The sequence below is a fragment of the Rhagoletis pomonella genome, unplaced genomic scaffold (genome assembly GCF_013731165.1).
Source record: "Rhagoletis pomonella isolate Grant_MI unplaced genomic scaffold, Rhpom_1.0 Rhpom_scaffold_00013, whole genome shotgun sequence".
Classification (NCBI taxonomy): domain Eukaryota; kingdom Metazoa; phylum Arthropoda; class Insecta; order Diptera; family Tephritidae; genus Rhagoletis; species Rhagoletis pomonella.
The window spans coordinates 22,353,327-22,377,199 of record NW_023458567.1 but is presented as its reverse complement, the minus strand read 5'-3'; the positions used below and the strand labels follow the sequence as shown (position 1 = coordinate 22,377,199).

The 23,873-nt window shown below is 34.8% G+C and overlaps 3 protein-coding genes across 6 annotated transcripts in view; 1 reads left to right on the top strand and 2 right to left on the bottom strand.

The window, feature by feature from the left end:
• Nucleotides 1–23,873, top strand: part of LOC118748995 (flotillin-2) — a 516,275-nt gene that overhangs the window by 292,916 nt on the left and 199,486 nt on the right. The window lies entirely within an intron of this gene.
• LOC118748990 (glucose dehydrogenase [FAD, quinone]) overlaps nt 1–23,873 on the bottom strand; it is a 36,079-nt gene that overhangs the window by 9,754 nt on the left and 2,452 nt on the right. The window lies entirely within an intron of this gene.
• On the bottom strand, nt 5,902–8,399 carry LOC118748994 (glucose dehydrogenase [FAD, quinone]-like). Its single transcript, XM_036483771.1, has 3 exons — nt 8,319–8,399; nt 7,645–7,955; nt 5,902–7,582 (listed from the first exon to the last, which is right to left on the bottom strand). Exons 2-3 carry the CDS (start codon nt 7,936–7,938, stop codon nt 6,038–6,040), a joined length of 1,839 nt encoding a protein of 612 aa, XP_036339664.1. The 5' UTR covers nt 7,939–7,955; nt 8,319–8,399; the 3' UTR covers nt 5,902–6,037.

Sequence of the window (23,873 nt, the reverse complement as noted above, 5' to 3'; positions counted from 1 at the left end):
TGCGCTTGAGTTCTCTTTGGGTCATAAAATTACTCAAATCCTCCTCAATCAAGACCTGTATTTTTTTAATAAAAATGAAATTATTGCTTTTTTCTTTTATGAAAACGTTCTCGTTTCATTTCGAAGGGTCTTTGAAGGGACTTGCGTTTATGACTGGTAGAGACTTTATCCCTTTTCAAAGACCAGCAATAATCCGCCATTATTTTTTCATCCCATCTACCTTGATAATGCTTCTCCTTTTGTTTGAAATCCTGATGGAAACATTCTTCACCCATCTCTTCGCTGAAAGCTTCCACATTTTCCGGGAAAAAATCTAAATGAGAGAAAAGAAAGTGCAATTTCATACTCATTAAACAGCCTAATTGCTGAAAATTCTGTAGCATGGTGGCGATAAGATCTTTAAAATTTGGATCCCGATAGTTTTCCAAAAAATTTTCTGCAACAAGTTTGAGACTCAACCAAGCGTTCTTTTCCACCGGTCTCATTAGTGTTACAAAATGTTTGTCTTTCATAAGGTTCCTTATATCGGGTCCAACAAAAATGCCGGCCTTAATTTTGGCGTCAGAAATTTTTGTAAATTTCGACTGCATGTACTTGAAGCACTTACTTTCTGAGTCTAAGGCCTTAACAAACTGCTTCATTAAGCCTAATTTAATATGAAGACGTGGTAATAACACTTGCTTTGGGTCAACCAATTTTTCATGTAAAATGTTATATGAATTAATTTGCCATTTCATTCTCTGTGGCCACTTGTATTTTACCCAATGCTGCTCCCTTGCACGGCTATCCCACAAATAAAGGAAACATGGATATTATTTCGATTTTATGCGTTTCATACTTTATCTTCTCTTCTTTGAAACTGGCATACGATTCTTTCAATATAGTGGAATGGGCGATGGGTACTGCTGCGTATACATTTCCGTTGTGCAATAACACAGCTTTTAGACTGTCTTTTGAAGAATCTATGAAAAACCGGTAGTCCTCTTGTTTGTATACATCTGTTTTATATATATTAATGAGTCCTTCGATATCATTGCAATACACGAGATCATTTTCACTAGAAAGGTATTTAACGAAATCTTGACCTCTATTTATGTATTCCGTAACTTGTATTCCGTGCAACAACAAATTCCTGTATTTAAGTCTGGTTCTGCTTTCTCTTTGGGGAGATTCAGATCGCGGACGCAATCCTTTAACCCAGCCTAGTTAAAAAACTGAGAAGCTTCATCGCTAGAAGAATTCTCAAAATCGGAACTTTCAGCTTCATAAAAATCTGAAGGTATTTTATCTTTAATTTCGTTAAAATTAAATAATTCACGTTCGTTCAAAGAACCTGTCCCTTCCGGTTTCATAATACCTTTCTTTGCTGGTGTTACACTTTTTACGTTAGGATAAATGAGTTTCCTTCTTTTGTTTTTATTAAATCCTTCCATAAACAAAAAAGTAAAAATCTGTGTCGTGATCTCTGGGCTCACGCCAAAAGACTGGCTGAATTCTAACATTTTTCATGACTTTCTCACCACATCTAGCTAATGTCAGTCTGCAAGCATTACAAACTGAGGTAGGAACCCACGGTTTATCTAAGTTTGTCATAGGAATTTTATAACACTTTAAATATCGAATTTTTATTAACTCAGTAATTGGTCTACGGTCAGTGTTAGTATCAAAAGTTCCACATATATAACAACATTTTTTAACTTTATCAATACATTCATTTCTTGGCTTCATTTCTTTAATACTTGAATATCAAATGAAATTCCTAGAGAATTTCTAATGCATTCATTTCTTCGTTAAATTCTTAAACGAAATAAGTTTTCTTTATACACGCGCCCATATACACATACATTCACTATGTATGTAAATAAAGACGCCTAAACGTATACTACAAATCTGTTTCTTTTCGTGTTGTATCTTTCAAGCATTTGCGCAATGAAGTAATGTCGCAAAACTCATAAATTTCAATGAACAATATCTCAAGTTTAAAACAAGATATCCTCAACGAGATAAACAGCATTATCAAGGGGAAATATTTTACTTTCAAATGATTTATTCAATTTTCTAAAAAAAAAACGAACCATTCTTAATTTATTTATTTATTTGGTCTACAGAAAAATGTTTTCTTACAGACAAATGAGAATAGAACATTTAGATACATAGTAATTTATAATAATAATAAGAATGATAATAACAGCATAAAATAGCAGGTTTGGTAGCTGGCGAGGCCTAGCCTTCAGTCTACTTTTGTGTGCGGCGGGTGGAAAGACCTAGTTTCCGCTCCGCGCTGCGGACAGGCTGTTGATCAAGGTCGGTAATGCCGGGTTTCCGATCCATGTTCCCGAAGACATTACTTTGTATGTGTGGCAGGCGGAAAGCTCTAGTTTCCGCTCCGCACTGTGGACAAGCTGTTCAGCATGGTCGGAAAGAATGACGAATATAGCAAAAAATCGGGTTTTTCGCATGTTTAGGCTCAAATATCTCGAAAACCTGAGCCAATCGAGCAAAACTTATTTTGGATTCAGATTCAGCGCAATAAAAACCTTTAGAAAAGTAAATATAAGCTAGTCTCAGGGTCTGAACTTTTTTTTTAAATTTTGTAGGTCTGTATAGTTATATTATGAAAAGCATTTTAGATGTTTTAAAGCCTGTATAAATGACTGTAGAAGCTCTGTGCCGCTCTGATATGAACTTGTGCAAAGCTGATGCGGCGATGGCTTTCAAGTTGCAGGAAGTTTCGAAATCAAAATTTTTTTTCAGCAACGAGCTATTGAGTGCTCTAAAAAGGCGTATTAAAGAGCGAAGAAATATTCATCCCGCTACTTTGAACTTTTGGTCGAATCCAAAAATAAATTCAGAGTAAGTTGACTTATGTCAGTTTAGTATTTCCTCAATAAAAAAAAAAAAACAACTAATGAAATTTTTGCAAACATTTGCTACAAGGCCTATTGACGATGCTACGGGTGACGAAAATTTCGGCTTATCATGTTTTGATGAAAATGAAAGTGAATGTTTAGAAAGTAAACTTCAAAGCGCTGTTGCAAAATGTGTAAGCCCAGATAAAACGCAGGACTCTTCTTTTATTCATAAACTAAGCGACATTGTTTCACAAGAAGTAGATCTTTTTATATCAGGTGGATCTCAAGGATCTAATTTACGAATGATTTACAACATGTTACTAACAGTTTCTCCAACTAGCGTGGAGTCGGAAAGATGCTTCTCAACGGCTGGATATGTTTGCAATAAACTAAGATCTAGTCTTGCGGATGATACGCTAGATGCTTTAATATTTCTAAGATATATTCAGTTTGTAATTAATTTTTTAATTTATATAAAATAAAGGCATTTACATTTCTTTGCTTAAAATACAAATTTATTTTACTTCTAGTATTCGCACTAAAGCAAGACTAATTAAATTAATAGTAAGAATATAATAGTAATAATATCCCGAAATATCCCGGGAGCCTGGGGTTACCAATTTAAGATCCCGAAATCCCGGGATTCACAAAATGGTCTGGGATTCGATGCCTTAGTCAGACACACGGGAGTTCGAAATACTCAGTGGTGCATCAGGTCAACGTAATCCGTCGTTTTTTAGTAATAACTTGACTCCAGAGCCACCTGACGGCTCTTTTTTGCAAAGGTATTGCCCTTACCATTTCCAATACATATCCTAAATATGGGCCAAATGGCATCATAAATACGAATTTTTAGTAATAACTCGACTCCTGAGCAAATTGTCGGGCAAATTTTTTCACAGCAATATTGCACCTTACGATACTAAGCATATTTCGAATATGAGGCATATCGGACCATAAATACAATTTTTAGTAATAACTCGTCTCTAGCTTCACCTGGCGGGTCAAATTGTGAGCTTAAACTATTCAGGAACCCCCTCAAAGACACACAATACTCCCTTTTCAAATAGTCCAACTTTTCTCCATGAGTATTCGATTGCTTTCATACATGTATCTCCATGCCATGTTCGAGTACTCTACCATGAACCCCTCTAGAGTTGCATATCTCTTATTAAAAATTCTGTTTGCATGGAAAGGGCCACACCCCCGTCTTCAATAACGCCCAGTTTCTTCCATGAGTATTGAATTGACTTCATATTTACCCATACTAAGTTCTAGTACTTTACCATGAAGTAACTCTAGTTGAATTTTTCGGAAAATGTTTTTCTTCCCTCACCAATGCATATATAGAATATGACCGAAATCTGACTATAAGTATGATTTTTAGTAACAATTCAATTCCAGTGCCACTTATCGGAGTTTTCTCTCCGCAACATTTTTCCTTGAGCAAAAACGAACACAACTAAAAAAGTCTACTTAAATAGGACAATCCATTTTCGAGTTATGGGTGGTCATACGTGCGCAACTTAGTTTTATATATATAGAGAAGATAAAGATATGTCTGTATGAATTTGCTCGTGGTTTTTACCGACGATGAAGACATTTTCCTCAAATTTCTTCCGCAGACTATAGCGAAGAACATCTACTAAATGATCAATCATTTTAATTTTAAAATTAAATGACATAAGGAGGTTTTTAGATAGGTGGAAATCCTGTCTTAAAATATGGTAAAGAGCTATCTCACACATTTCATTTTATATTCGTACTGTTATTTTACATAAATACCATTTTCGTAGTTTAGGCGGTAACCCTATTAAATTTTTTTCTATATTAATATGGTTTATGCATTCCCAGCAACGTGAATTTATTGCGGTTCATTTATGTAAAAAAAAAATTTTTCTGATATTTCTGATAGCAACAGCATTTTTCCAAATTTTTTCTTTGCACACCTTCTACAGACAGAAAGAAACAAAATGAATTAAAAAGCAAGCAAATTTCCTGAGCCGTTCTTGAGTTATGCGATAACACACGAACAACAATTGATTTTCATATATATATAATTTTTTTTTAATGCTGTCAACCTTATCCAAATTTTTTTCTACATAGGATTTTTCTATACATTCTCAGTAAAGTATCATTATTGCGATTTGTTCAAATTCAAATCAGTTCTCTGATGTTTCAGATATCTGGCAACACCACTTTTCCAATTTTTTCCTTGCAAACCTTATACGGACAGAAGGAAACAAAATTGAAGAAAAATGAAGCAAATTTGCTGAGCCGTTCTTGAGTTATGCGATAACACACGAATATCAGTTAATTTTTATATATAAACATTTTTTTGATAGTGGCAACCCTATCCAAATTTTTTTCTATATTGGATTTTTACACATTCTCAGTGAAGTATCAGCGTTGCGGTTTATGTAAACTGAAATTATTTTTCTGATGTTTCAGATATCTGGCAACACCATTTTTCCAGCTTTCTCTTTGAAAACCTTCTACAGACAGGAAGAAACAAAATGAAATAAAAACGAAGCAAATCCGTTGAGCCGTCATTGAGTTATGCGATAACACTGGAAGGAAAGCCATTTTTATATATAATTTTTTTTTCGTATGGTGGCAACGCTTTCCAAATTTTTTTTATACATTCTCAGTGAAATAGCACTACTGCGGCTTATTAATATTTCTTTCTGATGTTTCAGTTATCTGGCAGCACCATTTTTCTAATTTTCTCTTAACAAACCTTCTACATACAGAAAGAAACAAAATGAAATAAAAACGAAGCAAATCCGTTGAGCCGATCTTGAGTTATGCGATAACACTCGAACAGCAATTCATTTTTAACCGACTTCCGAAAAGGAGGAGGTTATCAGTTCGTCGGAATAATTTTTTTTTTTTTTTTTATGTTTGTTACCGCATAACTTTGGACCACGTCAACCGATTTCGATAATTCTTTTTGCTGGATCATGAGATATATATATATATATATATTTTTTTTTTATATGAGAGTTGAAGCCGGTTTTTTTGCTAAAAATTACTTGTTATTTTATATATTTAGTACAATCCGAAGTTTAAAAGTTTTTTAGGACTTAAGAAATGGTCCTGGAAGAGAGATATTTAAGAAAATCTTATAATATCCCTTCTGCGGGTACTTCAAATATGTCGCAAATGAAAACTGTCCTAAGCTTCTAATTCTGCCAGTCTTCGCGTATAAAATCGGCTACCTTTTCACCAATCATAACTGTACCCGCATTTGTATTGGCACTGGGCACCTTTGGCATGACACTAGCATCAGCCACACGCACGTTGTCAACACCGCGAAGCTGCAAACGTGGATTCACACAGCTCGTCTCGTCCGTCTCAGGGGCCATTTTAACTGTAGCCGACTGATGATAGAGGGTGCAAGAAAAGTACTTAAGATAGCAACGCCAATAATCATCACTTCTCAGTTCATAAGCATCGCACTCGTCAATACTGGGTAGTAGCATCGTGGCGTTCATTGCCTTGTAGGCTGTAGTGTTCACCAGCTGCTCCTGGAAACGCATTGCCCGCAGTACAGTCTCCACATCTTCTGATTCGCTAAAGTAATTATGTACCAATTTGGGATCATCTTTGTAATTGGAGCTCTGTAGTCGCATATAGCCTTTAGACTTGGGCGTCAAAAGAAAATTAAACATAATTAAAATATCAGCTGATTCGAGCGCCTTGGATACTTGATCGGTAATGTTATCATTCAGGTAGAGCCCACTGGCGAATATTTGCCAAGTAGCCTGATCATTACGTCGGATTATTATATGGTGGACCTCTATATCCGGGTATGTATCGTTTTTAAGCGTATTAATGAATCCTGTAATTGAAGGTGTTCTATCCAATGTTCCATTCTGGTGAATTAGGTATTTATAAATGATATCAAGAGTGTCGACCGTCGTGACGTTCGGTGCAACATTTTCCCTCAATTTAAGAAAAGTCAAAACATTCACATGATCATACAAATTGTCGCCGACTGGCAAGTCCTGTACAACGGGAATATCCAATTGCTTCAAATGATCCGCTGGACCCACACCAGACAACATTAACAGCTTTGGCGAATCTATTGCGCCTGCGGATACAACCAACTCTTTGCCAATTGTCACATTCAGCTCATATTTTCCCTGAAGTATAAAGCTCACCGAGTTAACTTTTTTTCCGCTATCATCGAAATTCAACTTGGTGACATGCGCTTCTTTTATCACATGCAAATTAGACCGTGGTGAAACTCTCGATAGGTAGCCCTTGGCTGGACTCGTGCGACGTCCATTTCCTACTGTGCGAGGTAATTTGAAATATCCTGGTTCGCTAATATCATTAAATTCCCATTTCTGCGGTATGCCCAACTCAGCGGATCCCTGTGCGAGCATGTCCGCTATATCTGTGTCAGTATCAGGCAATTGACTGATTGTCAGATATCCTAGTGGATCGGACTCATTACCTACGGGACTAATTGAACGTTCGAAATATGGTACGACGTCATCCCAACCCCATCCAGTGTTGCCAGCCTCTGCCCAACCATCATAATCCTTGCGATTGCCCCAAACATAAAACAAGGCATTAGCACCACCAGAGCCGCCTATCATTTTTCCTCGTGGGAAATAACACCGACCGTCGATGAGACCCAAACAGGCTTTGTCACTTGGCTCCGTAGAGTAGTTATATACTGCGCTTGTTTTTTCCATAGAAAAAATTAAAGCGGGTACCTGAGGAAAGTTTGGTAAAAGAAAATTTAAAAGTTTTCAAATCCATACATATTTGTACAAACTTCACTTTCTTGTGGAGGGTCACCCCCAGCTTCCAGAACTAGCACATTCCAGTTTGGATTTTCGCTTAAACGGCTGGCTACTACCGAACCGCCAGATCCAGCGCCCACCACCACAAAATCATAGGTGTCCAAGCCATTTTTCAGAGCTTGATCTGCGTAGTCTGATGGCCACAGCTCGGGTGCAGAGATGGCACATTGTGCGGCAAGTAGTGCCTGAAGAAGTGTAGTCACCAGCGTATTGACAGTACCAACACTTTGGGCGGCACATTGGAGCTCTATATTCGCAGACGACATTGTCCAGGAAGTTGAAGCTAAAAAATTAATGTTTTATTTATTATTCACTGACTTTTCTAAGCTTATTTAATATCTCTTATATTCTTTGAACTGTTAAAATTATGGAGTCTTCACATCTCTAGTTGACATTATTTGTAGAAGTGAAGACAGAAAACAATTGTATTACGCCCAACCTTATCTATTACGGATCAGATTTTATTTGCGTACCAAAACTCTTGAATTTTTTTCGGAAATTCAGAAAGGATTTTGTGAGTTCTGCTTCGTTTTCTTTGATAACTAAAGGCGATTGATCGCGTAAAAAAATATCAATATATATTTTAAAGCTACTAAAATTTTCAGTCACTATTTTTGCAAAATTAGCCAAAGAATTTAAAACTTACCTCTTCCCGTTGATGAGCGAAAACTAGTGCAAAAAAAAGAGCACAATCCACTTGAACTTCTGCAGCAAGTATGCTTTCCTTCCCTACAAAACCATCTTTTATACCTGCTGGATTAGTTAATGTTAATCTTTCTACTGAATAAATTTATTCAAATATACACAGCTGTTTAATTTTTTTCGCCTCTGTACTACAATGGAAAAAGAAGCAGTTAGTCGGTAAACAATATAAATATTAGACCAACTTGTAGAAATCGGCTGGTTAACTAACTTTCTTATGTTACGCAATTTGCAACTGGAAAAGAAGAAGAAAGCTTAAAGGCCTCGTTGCTTTTTAATTTATAGATGTGTCTAAAGTAGGCATTTTATTATCGGGTTTTAAGAAACATACATACGTCAAAAACCGATAATAGAAATTCTATACTTTAGACAAAGCTTTAATTTTAAACCAACCTCTAAATTTATTATTATTTATTTATTTATTGCATTAGGATAACAAATTAACCTAAACAGCTCCAGCAACGAGACCATCAGCTTCATATGTATAAAAGTGAAACAACTTAGGAACTAGGTATGTATAAGGCATATATGTAATACTCCTATATTGGCAGTAAGAGCTAGTACCGTCCGAAAACACTACAGTACAGATATATCAATAAACACGCACGAAAGAAAAGGAACACATACGTTTATAAATAAACATGTACACAACACATATACAAAAACGGCACTCAAGTACACAATACATTGACAAAAATGGTACTAGACTGTCTCGCTTTGATTTCGGAATGCTTACACATTGAAAAGTTAGCTTACTGCCAATATAGAAGTATTACATATATGGTATAAGGATATAACACTTCAAAGTATAGATTCAGTTTACATATGAATTTTACAAATGTTTTTATGTTTGAACTATTTAAAATTTTTAATGTTTCTATTGGACCATTTATGCTTATTTATTCACGTAAGTTTTCTAGCTGCGGACAACTCTCTGTGATATGATTTATGGGCAAGGGGCTGTCTGCGTTTTCTCAAAAAGGTGTTGATGTTTAAACCGCGTATGTCCAAGCCGGAAACGGTTATAAACAACCATTTGTTTTCTTGATACTTCAACTGGGAAAATTGTGGACGATCGATTGGGATTAATTGTTTTGTAGTTATGGGGATAACTTGACCAGAAAGAGTTAACCAAATTTAGATATTGGGCGACTGCTCTTTTTCGGTCTGTTTTACTTAAAGTATCAATCATCTTTAGGCGTGATCTTGTAGCAAACTTGACTGAACAGTCGGCGTGTGTATTTGGAAGAGGCACGCGAGCTTTCAGGAGCGGAGGCATTGCAGTTGAACGAAGTCCTTCCTCTGTTTATTAACCAATTATACCACAGCTTCTTTTGGAAGTCTGGAATATGCTTTGAATCTGAACACAAAAAAAATATTAATCGATTAGAATCGAGTTTCATTCGATAACGGTTGTCGTGATTCGGGCCCAGTTTTATGTATTGGTTTTTTATTGAATATTTTATTCACGTGAAATATATATACATATATGCACAATCCCAGTAAGAATTACAGCAATTACATAATTTCGACATTAAGAACCACCGAAACGAAAATCCAGCTGCTCTGGTAACATCATCTTTTCTGAATTCGCCATGTTTTATCCTATATGAGTAAAAATTATCTAATACTTTTTCCTTTAAAAGATCTACCAACTTCTACAATTTTCTATATGCAAAATCTACCAATATTAATTTTTTCGAAGCCCGTGCACTGATGCCAATAAAACGATTGCTCTTTTTGTGGTATTAATTTCTTTAGCATATCGAACATTGTCTGAAAAATGTCAACTATAATTAAATTAGTCTCGTCTTTTTTACAGTCCAGTTTAAGGAAGTTACGCCGTTATGTGAAAACTTAAAAAAATCCTTAAGTATATGCTTTGTATAAAGTAATAATACACAAACAAAATTCATGGGGAAAAATTACCGAACACCTAGTTACCGAGTACCAAGGTCGGTGGGAAGACCACTATTACAAATTTCTATGCTCAGAATCGAAAAATCAGTACAAATCAGAACAAATCTAAAAAAATCAGGGCATTAGCGCACTGTTTGAATAAATGAACAAAATCAGTGCGAGAGTTGAAAAATCAGTACTGTACTATAAAATCAGTAAGTCTGGTAACCGTGTCCCTAAACAGAATTTTTTCGTTACTTGTAATACGTTCTTCTTTTTCTTCATTAAATTCGCCATTTCATTTTGATTTTTTCTTGACACCTTTCTGGTAATTTTTAACGAGATTACCTGATAACTTAATCAGCCTTATTGCGAGAGTCGTGGCGAAAGCAAGTCGTTTTTCGAGAGTCGAATCGTATCGAAAATTTCACGACATTGCCTAAAATTTCGATTCGACTAGTGTATTAAAACCGAAAAATTTGGCAGCACTGCATAGTTTTCGACGATTTTCGTCGGTTACTTATTTCAGCACGACACGTATTGGCATAGAACTCTCTCCAAAATTTACGGAAAAGTCCATATTTCAAGCCTGTGCTACAAGAATCGAAATCATTGTACAAATACCCGAACCGTGCCCCGACTTCTACATGATTATTTATCCATTCAAAGTATCAAAAGGAAATACAAGAATCTCCAAAATCTGACTAACCGTGGCCCATATTAATAGTGTCTTCCATCGACGCAGAATTACTAACACCATAGTATGGTTCCAAGAAGATATCCAAACTGTTTTTTTTTTTAATTTAATTACACCCGATTAGCATGATCCAGGTATTGAAGTTGCTTTTACTCACTTCAATTTTGGTGAATTCAAGTTTTTAGTCAATAGTGCAAAAAAAATAGAACTATTCGTTACTACCGATAGTACCATCGATAGTTTTACAGCTCTAAAGAAGAGTACATATTTAATTTGGTCTTTAGTTACGGTGACCATTCGTACCGATTTTGGCGGAACAGTACCGATTTTGAGAAAATTGTCCCGTTGAATATTTTTTAAAAGTCGGGACGTAGAAGTGTCTCCATTTTTCATATTTGTACCGATAATGTTCCAATTTTCAGTGTTTTCTTTATTAATTGAAAAGCGTCTCTCTGTACACATTCGTTATCACAAACAACATTGAATATAAGGGGGTAGGGTTGCCAGACGTAAATTAGTAAACTATTTATAAAGTTAGCAGAAAATACTTTTTTTCGCAAAATATTTAAAGGACTCTTTTATTTTTCGAAAAACCTTTGCGATTGTTATTAGTTTAAGCCCTGTACTTTGCCATTCATATTGTGGCAAACACTACTTAGTAAGTAAAGTTAAGTGTGATAGTGAAAAGGTGTAAGCATGGTCGTAGGCAGGTAGGTGCAGGGCGCTCGGGTATAAAAATCAGAAAAATTTTAAATTATAAAATAAAAAATTGCCATACATTCAGGAATAGCCTGGAATTCCTTTGTAGAATTTAGTTATTTATTTTCAACATTTATTGTTGCTTTGAAAAAGATTTATATGTTTCTTTGTACCTAAATAATGGTAATTAATAACAATAAATTGCACAAAAAAAATAAAACAAAAGTTGTACTCCTTTTTTAAGTTCTGTACTGCTTTTTTTCTATCGAAAATAGAAATGTACTCCTTTCTCCGTTTCAGAATGTGGCAACCCTATAAGGGGGCCATAAACATAGCCAGCATACTTACTTTCTATGATCTTTGGTTATGTTTTATTCTGTCAAACTGGTACTCTCCCTGTATTGCAGTCTATCAATTTTAGCTGAATATTTTTTTTGGGGGGGGGGGTTAATAATTTTATGTTAAGTTTTTTTTCATGAAATGATTCTAACTTGAATTTAGTGAAATTATACGAAATTCGAAAAGTTCATGGATATGAAAAATATACGCTGTAAATACAGCGGCCGCTGTGGCGTGGTGGTAAGCAGTGCGCGCTTCCAATCCGCAGCGCCTGGGTTCAAGCCCTGGTCAAAGCAACAGTAGGCAATGGCAAACCTCCGAGTGTATTTCTGCTATGAAAAATAGCTTCTCATTAAAATACAATCGAAGTTCGGAGTTGGAGTCCTCTTTGTGTGACAACATCAAGGCGCACGCCACAAATCGAGGAGCAGCTCGGCCAAACACTAACATATGTGTAAGCGCCAATCTATTATTATTATTATTATTATTAGATACAGTGGTAAAAATATAAATAGGGAAGAGACATTTTAGCTTTCTTTGGCTATTACCCTTTCGATTATTTAATGTTTATTATTTTTTATGAAAGTGTAGCTCGTCATTTTACAAAGACCATGCAATTCAAAATTTCAAACGTTGTACAGAAAGTTTCATTAAAATGTTCAGTTTTTAATTAGATTTCTAAAAAAAGAAAAGTAGCTAAAACGTGCCAAAATGTCTCTTTCCTATTAACATTTTCGCCACCATATATATTGCGTGCATACATTTTTGCGATAATTTTTCAAGTTAGTTTCTCTTTGTTTTGTTTTAAGTAAACCCGTATTAAAAGATTTTATGTCTTTTTATTCTGAAAACAAAATTGTATGTTCGGATTCGGTGCTTTAGAAATGTCCCGATTTTTGTCCACAGAAATCTGGTCACCGTATCTATAGTACGTATTGTATTCGGCTAGAGACTTGTATGAGCTTTAATTAAACATTTAATGCAAACACATTTCGACTGTTTAAATAACTTATTTAAAACTGGATAAACTCTATGTAGAACATTTATGTAAATATGAAAAATATGTTAAAGTTATATTATATCGTCGGTGATACTGCAAAACGTTCTAAGTCAATTATTACTTTTGGTGCTTTAATGATCTGTCACTTGTATCTGAACGCATCTGTCAATCGTGAATCTTCACCAGCTAAAGGTAGACCGTTTTATCTTTACTTTATGAGAGAATAAGGATTTGCGAAGCATTCCAATAAATAAAATTAACAGACGATCTTAGAGTCAAGGGTAATAATTGATATATAAGGTTTTGCAATATTATAGGCGATATGTACAATGAATGCCAAATTGTGTTTGAGCACTTTTAATTAAGTTGCTGTGCAACCTATTATCAACAAATGGGACTGCCGCACAGTGCCTTCCCTTTATAAAAAGTCTATTCAAAAATAATATTATGAATAAATTTAAAGACAATTTTAGTGCTAGGTTATTTGAAAATGCTAATTTCTCTTATTAGAAAATAAGTATATCTTCTTCTTGATTGGCGCTGTAACCGCCCAAGCGATAACACGCCAGTCGAAGTCGATGACCGACGATTTCCTACTAAACGAACAAGTCAAATAGCGCCAAGGGCCGCTTTTTTTTGCGGACAATAATAATTCTTGCATGGTCATTTGCGCAAACTAGTTATTTGGTCAAATATCTTTGCAGTTCTGTGACTGAGTTGACTAGTTGCTTACTAAAGCGATACTATTTCCAAAAGGCGCGAGTGGTCACTATAATAGCACATTCACTGCCTATCCCCTAAAGTGATTCCAATGATTTTGAACGCTTTAAAAGTACTGTGAAGAGCAGATGATAACCAGACTTATTGCATTCAAATGGAAATACTATGTTATGCAAACAGCGATTGCGATAAGCCCTGTTTTTAAAACCACATCTTCCTTATGAATAATGACAACGCAACTAGAGGCTGTTCAAAAGATAGAAAACGAACTAGTTGGGCTGAAAAACATATTTGTAGAATTCTGCTTCACAAATAAAAGCTTTCCCTGCAGGGTGTTTGTACAAGCCCACATCTTCACCGAGTTTTTAATTACTTAAAAACTGTCACTGTTTGCATACCCAAATATTTACTAGGTTAAAGTAACACACAGTGCTCTTGAAACAGCGGCAGAGGTTATTAAAATCGATGGAAGAAATTCCAATGTAGAATTATCCCATATGATCCCCAGATTCCAAATCTTCAAACCCCGAAATCGTACCTGATTCTATTTTCAAGATATATATACATATATATCGTCGTTTAAAGTGCAAAACCGCGTATCAAGAAAATGCAAAACCGCGTATCAAGAAAATGCAAAACTGCGTATGTGAGGTTGTATCAATTATTTTCTGGAGAGTAAAAACACTCATATTTCAAAATGATTCTCTTTTTTATAAAGAAATCGCATTTCTGGCAAGTATATTTCAGGACGAATGGATAAGGTTTGAGCCAAGACCCTATGTACAATGCGAACCTTTAGGGCACATGGTAACATGGCTCCTTTAATCTTCTTTTTTTGTATTTTCATTTTCTGTTTTTTATATATTTTTTATTTTATTTTATGTTTTTAGTTTTAAAATTTTAAGTCATAAAAGTGCAAACCAAATTTTGTTGGAATCCGACAAGTATCCCGGTCCGTTATTTTCTATAATTTAAAGAAATTTTTTAATGTGGGTTTTAAAAAACGTGTATTTTCAATGATACAGAGACGCCTTAATTAGCATTTAAAGCTTTATTTAACTCATCCAAATAAATATCTAATTTTGGCCCCACTTTTTCAAATGTGATTAACTTTTCCCTATTTACGGAAAATGAGGACTCTACATACTGTTTTCGAAAAATGTATAATACCTCAATTACATGTGCTAATGGGTTTTGTGAACCACCTTTTTTGAAAAGATTAGTACCCCTTTTGGGAAAGGATAAAGCTTTGACATGGCCATCGAAATTGGGAATTATTTCTAAAAACTACAATGGAGATTGTTTCGAAGTCAATGCATGTAGTAAATTATTGAACGAGGCTCATAAGCTTAGGTTATGAAAAAGTGGGATATTTAAAAATCATACCTTATGCCAGTGCTTTCGTATTGATGAATAAAGTTGTTGATTGTAGTTTCATATCTGGAAAAGTAGGGCCAAAACTAGATATTTATTTGGATGAGCTAAATAAAGGGCTAGATGATTTAAATGTTCTCTCTGTATCATTGAAAATCCATGTTTTAACAGCCCACGTTAAAGAATGTGTTCAATTTATAGAAAATAATAACGGACTTGGATACTGGTCAAAGCAAGTGGAGAGTCACTCTACCACGAATTCTCGCAATCTTGGGAGAGTTATAAGATAAACACTTAGGACCAAATTGACAGTGCGCAGTTTACTCAGATTCGGCAGTTAACTATAGATTTTCAGTACAATTTTTTTTTAACGACCTTTAATTTTTTATTTTTTATAACCAGCTGCAAAATTTAATTATTTTTTGTGGCTGAGAAAACATTCATATCGACAATATTAACTAGTAGAATGTGGTAACTAAAGTAAGATATGAAAAGTTGTATTTCAATGTTATTAATATTTCTGGAAAAAAACGCATCAATGGTAGCCGCTCCTTTGATTGTTGGATCATTTTTACCATTAACCACTTCCAGTGAAAATTCTTCTTTTAAAAATCTTGTCAGTTCATCAGATTTGGTCAGCGAAAAGTTGACGTTTAAATCTGCTGCGAGAATTAGAGGTCGATCATAACAGTCTACTTATTTTTATCTTTATCTTTATCTACAGGTCAAGCCCTTTCATTTACACCTAATCTTTTACAATCGAACGAACGATATAGATTTTATGAATAATAATAATAGATTGGCGCTTACACATATGTTAGTGTTTGGCCGAGCTTCTCCTCCGATTTGTGGCGTGCGCCTTGTATGTTGTCACACGGAGCGGAGGGACCTACAGTTTTACGCTGACTCCGAACGGCGATTGTATTGTTATGAGAAGCTGTTTTTCATGGCAGAAATGCACTCGGAGGTTTGCCATTGCCTGCCGAGGGACGACCGCTGTTAAGAAAAAACCTTTTTTCTATATTTTTCCGATTTGCTTTGACCAGGGTTTGAACCCAGGTGCTGCGGAGTGGAAGCGCGCACTGCTTACCACTACACCACAGCGGCCGACCTGTGGTGGTGTTAAATATTTAACGCAACCATCTTCGGACTCGAGTAAGAAGTTTTACTTCAAAAAATAAAAAATTATATAAAAAAAATTAAAACACAGAAAATCAAAATACCAAAAAAAAAATTATTAAAGGAACCAAGGGGTATACGTTCACGTCGTTGGTTCTGGGTTACGCTAAAATTGGTTCCTATGTAGGTACCTAAAGGTTCGCATTGTACATAAATATACACATACATATTAGAGGTTTACGCCGACAGGCCTTGCGACGGCGGTGTGGTCAACTTCAAAAAGAATCGGCGGCGGCGACGACGCCGGCGCGTCTGGAAACGCCGGCGCTACTGCCCATGAGGTAGATTCCAAAGAGTCATGAGGCTACTCATCTTATCATGTCATCTCGTCAGCGTTAGGCATTCACCATGCCAATTCAGGTTATAATTCTATTGAATTTATTCATTGAACTAGTTTTAAATTTAGGTTACGATGGACGAACAGAAGAAGGTCTGAGGTATATATGCAGGAATGGCCTTCCCGTTTCTTCATCTTCTTTAACAAAACGCGGTTATTTAGTTTAATAATTTAATATTACATACTGTTTATTTAACAAAACGCACATATTACAATTAAACAACTTAACACTAGTAGCACTTGGTTCTGCGCTTGATGGCGGCTGACAATGCACTGTCCAGTCTGTTCTGTTCGTATCGTTCTCTTTTCTATAGCCTTTCGTTAAATAGTTCGATAAGTTAGATTCCTCTATTCGTTATGCTGCATTTCTATGTTACTAACTCTGAATGGCCAATTAGTCCTAGCATCCCACATTCGGCCAGCCTGCGTTTCATTCGGCCTCGAATGAAAAACACTACTCTTATTTTAATTTTAAATATTTTGTGAACTTCTCTATTTCAGCCCTTCTCACTCTTCCTCATCATTTGCTTAATGGCGTTTCTGATCCTTCATCTAGCTTTCAACAAAACCTTATATTTTTTTTTTTAAATCAGTCCTCCAAAAACTTTTTTATCTTCAATCGACATTGGCTTCATCCTTGTAAGGAATTACCAATCTGTTTATACTCTTCACTCGTACTAGGTCTCAAAAGGTCATAAAAATTTATCACTCCTCTGCATCTTGTCAACTGCAGTCTCTACTGTAGCTCAAGAGAATCAGCTTCTAACTTTATTGCCTGCTCTATGCGTACCACCAGACATAAAACTTCAATTATGGCTCCCTAGTAGCAACAGAATGCACGCCCACACTCTCGTTGTCCACTTTTACCATAGTCCGCAATATCTCACGGACGCACGCTCACGTCCTCGATGTACATTACTGCTAACGCCTTCCACACATCGATGACACTCTCTATAGAGTTCTCACGCTATTTGCGTCTGACATTGAATCTACAGATTCCTCAACGTGCTTCACTGCACCAACTTACGAGATTATTTCCCTCCAGCCGCAACTCACTACTGCACCTCTACTGATCTCTTTCCGCTGCTACACTGACTGCACAACCTTACCCTGACTATGATAATCAACCTACTATGTTTCGAAACTTTGTTGGCAATTACCAAGCCAGTACCGTTCAAATCTTTGCATATTTCGAACAATGATGCTTTTTAACCTCACCTCTCATAAAAACAAACAATCCAAATTTTTGCGCGTCTATCACGTCTTAACCTTTTTTACCTATCTTTTACTTAAAAAAAAATACACTTGGCATAAAATAATCCTCAACTCCCAGTCAACTAGCTTGGCGAAATAATGTTTATTGACATTCGTTCCACCTTATTTCATTTAACACTAAACATTTAAATTTACCTCTAAAGGCACCCTTTGTCTGACACTTGAAATCACTGCAACTCACAAAGTCTTCTAATTAGTCACGGTCTAACAAAAATTCTCACGGTCCAATTTGTAAAATTCAGTTCCAATTACACTCTTACTTAAAATAATTTACATAACCAGCTCGAATGATACCAATAATTCACAATTATGGTAAATTTAAAATAATTTAATTGGACCACTGATAATTAAACTTTCTATATTTTGCTTTTAAAATTACTCAAACAATTCACCTGTGCATAGAACAAAGGTTAAAGCGAATTTATAAAAATTGTGAAAGCTAACACTCTAATGGAATTTCATTTTTACTTATTCTGCAATCAGCGTGTCTCTCTAATGTTGCTTGCTGCCTCCCACGCCGCCGTCCTTTGGTTTTTGTGGTCTTCCTTTTTATAAAAATGCACTGTACTAGTCTTTATGTTTGTCAAGCCCAGTGGTGCCGTTAGACGTATCGTTTCGCTGCTTTGAGGTACCGCTTCGCTGCTCTGAAATAGCGCGTCGCTGCTCTGAATTAGCGCCGCTGCTTTAACTAACGCGCCGATTCTTTAAACTCGTCCTTCGCTGCCCTGACTTCGCTGCTGTGAACTACCGCATTTTTGGTTGATGACGACAGCGTCGTCACTTAGCGGTTTACTGTACCGCAAGCACAAATTCTTGCCCACCTCGGCAAAGCGGTAAAACACACCGTCTTTATGGCCACACAATACACTTTATCGTTGCTTTAATTTTCCCTGACTGGCTGGCTTGCCGAAAATTTGAGGATTTTCCACGCTTGCAAATCGGCTGCTTTTAAATTTTGTCTGCGCACGCTGCTTTTCACAAAAATGTTTGCTAAGCACGTTGCTCTTCTCCGTTGAAAAACTGCTACTGTGCGCGTGCTTTTTTTCACGCCAATTTAGCGCACCGCAATGTCAGCGCTGCTCTCCCTCTGCCCAACCCGACTTTGCTGTCGCCGCCTAGCTGTTTCGCACACGCTTTTTCACAAAATTTTAATTTACACGCAATTCCTAGAGTGGAATCGTATCTCACTCTGACACCAATTGTAGGAATGGCCTTCCCGTTTCTTCATCTTCTTTAACAAAACGCGGTTATTTAGTTTAATAATTTAATATTACATACTGTTTATTTAACAAAACGCACATATTACAATTAAACAATTTAACACTAGTAGAACATAGTTCTGCGCTTGATGGCGGCTGACAATGCAATCAGTGTTGCCAGAATTTTTTTATAGCGCATCCCCATATCGAGCCGCAGTTATCCCCAAAAAATCCCCATTTTTCTTCTAAATCCCCATTTAAATCCCCTTAATTAAGAAATAAAAAAATATGTATTCTCATTTCTATTAGTTCATTTTAATTAGAGTTTTGAATACTTTTCTATTACAAATTTTCACAGATGTATATGTGTGCATATATATGAGATCATTTGGTTATTTACGTATAGCGGTTTCTTATTTTTTATGGTTTTTGGAGACTATTTAACGACATACCTTCGGCCCAAGGTTCCTATTCCCATTGCTGTCTGTAAGTTCGTCAAAGTTGTTTTGTGCGCTTGCCACTTTGTAAAATTCTTTTTACACTTAGGAAATCAGAAATGTATGCAGTCCATTCGGTGAATCCCAATCATAGCGATCCTTTTACAATTTGGTGTATTGAAGTGAGAGAAAATTGTGTGTTCAGCGAAAGCCAATTAAAACAGGCATTTGCCTCGAATAATGCTTTGACAAAGAAAATGTTTGTTTGGGAAATTTTTAAGGGCAGGCAGTAAAATATATGTATTTTAATTTCAATATGAATATTTTAAACAAAACAAAAATCCCTATCAAATCCCCACATCCCCAAACAAAAAAATCTATCCCCAAATGGTTTCAGATAACCCCAAAATGGGGCGAAATCCGCACATCTGGCACCACTGAATGCAATGTCCAGTCTGTTCTGTTCGTATCGTTCTCTTCTCTATATCCTTTCGTTAAATAGTTCGATAAGTTAGATTCCTCTATTCGTTATTTATGGCTGCATTTCTATGTTACTAACTCTGAATGGCCAATTAGTCCTAGCATCGTAAGCACTGTCCGTAAACTAATCCCACATATATATACATACACACATGGCTCTGTATGTTCTCTACACCCTGCAGGAAATGTATCTAACTATAAGCTAACTTTAAGTTGTTTAGAAAGGAGCTAAAAGTCACTTATTATCTGTATATTTTCTATGGCGATGGCCGCGAAAGAGTCAAGGGTGGTTTACCTCTGCATTAGATGTAACTAACTACTTTTGGACAAAAAATATCAATAGGAAAAACAAAATATTTTTATTTTGGATTGGATTTTTTTTTACCGCATCGGTTTTATTTAATTTTTTCTTTTAATAATATATTTTAAAAAACGTAAACACGTCACTTACGATTGAAAAACTGTTATATTTACTACTTCATGTCGTTGGCATTTGCATTTCATTTATAAGTTTAAGTTATTTATAAACATTCGCCCTCAAAACTTATTAAAGGTTTCTTTGGAAAAAATTTTAATAAGCTTAATATTAAAAATGCTTATTTAGCGCTTATTATAGCAAACTCACTTTAAGTTATTTTTAAAAACATTTACTGAAATGCTTGTTGGGAAGTTTTCTATTTCTACATACGTACAAAATTGTTTGTATACGTTTTTAAATTTCCAAAATTCTACTTTGTAAAGTTCAAAGGCGTCTACAAAAAAAAAAATTAATTTAAAAGTTCTACAAACAAATTTATACGTATAGAAACCCAGCTAGCAAAATTTCCAGTCAGAAGCGTATGGAGAGGTTGACAGGAAATCTAACCGGCACGACGTGGAAAATTCTGATCGACGATTCTGGTGTATATCTAACAGATGTCTGACCAAATACTCATGGAAAATAAGAATTATCAGACGTGTATGCCCGAAATCGGACATAATTCGATCAGACATATCGGATAAGTAAATAAATAAAATTCTCCAGACATCTGTACGAAACCTGTAAAACTTGTCGAAATAGTCAACTTTTTACTCCGACTTGTCTGATATCAGAAATTGTCTGGCAAATGTGCTAGCTGGGAAGCTTGGTACTTCATATGTATGTGCGCCTGGTATTGGGAAATAAAAATATATCTTTGTACAAATAAAAATTTAGTTCGTTACATAAAATTGACCCGCAAGTTTCCTTCAAAAACATGCAGTTGGTTTTAAAAAACATTGACTGAATATCTAAAGCTGCTAGGTAGTTTTGGTCATACATAGGTGATGCTTTACCAAATTGTTGCAGTGATAGAAAAGCAGAAGCAAAACGACTATTATCTCCTATAAAGATTTTCTTCTAGAGCCAAGGCATATTTTTTCAGTGTAGTACTGAATGAACAAAAGTGTTTGCATTCAACCAAAATTTACAATCACGTTGATTGCGAATGCTTTTGTTACATTCACATTCTATACAGAATGAAACTCTACGATTCAATAACACATTACGTTTGTTTTTGTTTCAAAATAATTTAAGCCACTCAGGAATGAGTTGTTTTTTTTATACAACCAAAAAATTAAAATTTTGAAACGAATGCCAAGTAAATGCAGATCCTACTGATTCAATCATTTGACAGCTCTGGTTCGAAATATAAAAAGTTATTTGAAGCATTTTTTAGCTTACCAACTTCCCCCAAAACTGTTCTACATATGTCATCAACGACATCTATTTTATTATCGAATTTTAAAAGTTGGCATTGGATTAAAATTTTCTCTTTGTCGCTTTCTTTGCACAAGTTAAGAAAACGGTTTAAAACTGTTAAAAACGTAGAATTTGCGCTTTGGATCAATCACAATGTAATCACATGAACACACAATACTTAAAGCTGCGTTGAGTGAACGACAATGAAATTTTGAATGTACGTTGCACGGTGTCATGCACAAAATGTTTTGTAACGCATAAAAATGTTCAGAATTTTTATATTGTAATTGGAAAGGTGGGATAAGGTCATAATCAGTGTTGCCACTGACGAAAAAAAATATTTACCATCCACTTGAAAAAAATCTACCAAATCTGGGGAATATCTACCAATAACTTTTTTAAAATTATTTTAATAAAAACTATAGTTTTGTTATTTTTTATTTATTTTAATTAAAACTGTAGATTTTTTTTAATTTTTCTTTAGTTAATTCAATAAGAAAACTCTTTTTAAGAACTTTTTATTTAACTAGTTATACGGTATTTGAGTCATATTATTGGCATATTCTCAGTTTCCTTCAACCAAAAGCGGAAGTGATGAAACTAAAGGCAACAGTGAAACTTCCTTATTTAAAAAACTTCAACACGAGTTGTTATAGACAAATACATTGACTAAAAAAAGTGATTTTTTTTTAATATTCGCACTATTTTTCGAGTAAAATTTTTTTATTGCTTTAACTAAATCCAAAAAAATCGAGGATTCAAACTATATACAACATATAAAAAAATTCCAAAAATTTTCGTCTAAATTTCGAATTTTTTACTCTGAATTTTTAGAACAATTTAAGGTTTGGAGTTTTGAAGCAAATACTATTTGAGTGTAGCCAACAATGTGCTGCTTAAAATTCCCGTTGATTTTTTATTTTTTTTCCATTGATAAAAATGGCGTTGATTATTTTTGCGAACAATCATAGTTACATACCTGTCAAATTTTTCTTTATATTTAAATAATCATTTAAAATATTTAGGCAATCAAAAGCTCCTCGGGATTCCAGTAAAATTAGTTTTGAATGGAGCGCGATATGTTCGCCTTATATCGATATACATTTATGCGTATTTAAGTATATAAAAACATGCAAAGAAATTTATAATATATTTAAAGATAAATACGAAAAATAAATCGGGAACAGAAAGTTCATAAAAAATCTACCAAAATGAGAAAAAATTTACCTTTTTACCAACCCAAACTTTTTCTACCAATTTTGGTAACAATTTACCAAAGTGGCAACCCTGGTCATAATGGCTGAGTGCAGTGCTGCAGGAGCTGGCGGGGCGCGGCGCTGGTGGAGCGGACAAATGTGCACGCGCTAAGTTATGACTCGCAAAATTAAAACTTTTATAGGTACATATTTATATATGTATGTATATTTATTTTCCAATCTATATACATTAGACTGCATCACTCCCCATACAAAAAAAAATCGGTACTATTTTTCCATTGGAATTATAAAATCTATTATATTTTAAGACGTCCACCAAAATATTTCGAAAAAATATTAAGATTTAAGTGAGCTGAACCAATTTCAAAATACCTCCAAAAATAGAGTTTTTTATGAATAAAAATAGTTTCTTAAATTTTATTTTTATTTTTTTAATGTGAACGGAATCGTAATGATGAGATTTTTGATGCTGTTTTTTAACTTGTCTCAAAGATTAGTATAAGAAAAACTTTAATAACTGAGCCTAAACTCTTGTGATTTAGACTTAAGAGGTGTCGGTGGTTGCTAAAAAACTCATTCAAAGGATGAAAGAGAAAGGTAGGATGGACGAACGTCATTCAAAGTTGAATTAAGATGCGTTGGTATTTGAAAAAAAAAATTGGGACACGAATGATTTTTTTTTGACAGAAATAAAAACAGTGTGAAAATACCTTTCTACTGAGATCCCATAAGTCTAAATCAGAATAGTTTTGGCCCAGTTATTTAAGTTTTTCGTGAATCAGTCTTTAAAAAAAAAAAACAGCATCAAAAATCTCATTATTACGGTTCCGTTGAAAAGATTTTTAAATATTTTTATGCAGATTTTTTAAGCCTAATCTGTTTTGTCATCTGAGGGGACTTTTTTCAAAAAGTTCTTTAAGAAACTAT

Bases quoted from the DNA above. Each gene is read 5' to 3' on its own strand.
- LOC118748994 (XM_036483771.1), bottom strand. From the start codon at position 7,938: ATGTCGTCTGCGAATATAGAGCTCCAATGTGCCGCCCAAAGTGTTGGT. The intron at 7,583-7,644 runs GTTTGTACAAAT...AACTTTCCTCAG, and splicing joins ACCCTCCACAAGAAAGTGAA to GTACCCGCTTTAATTTTTTC.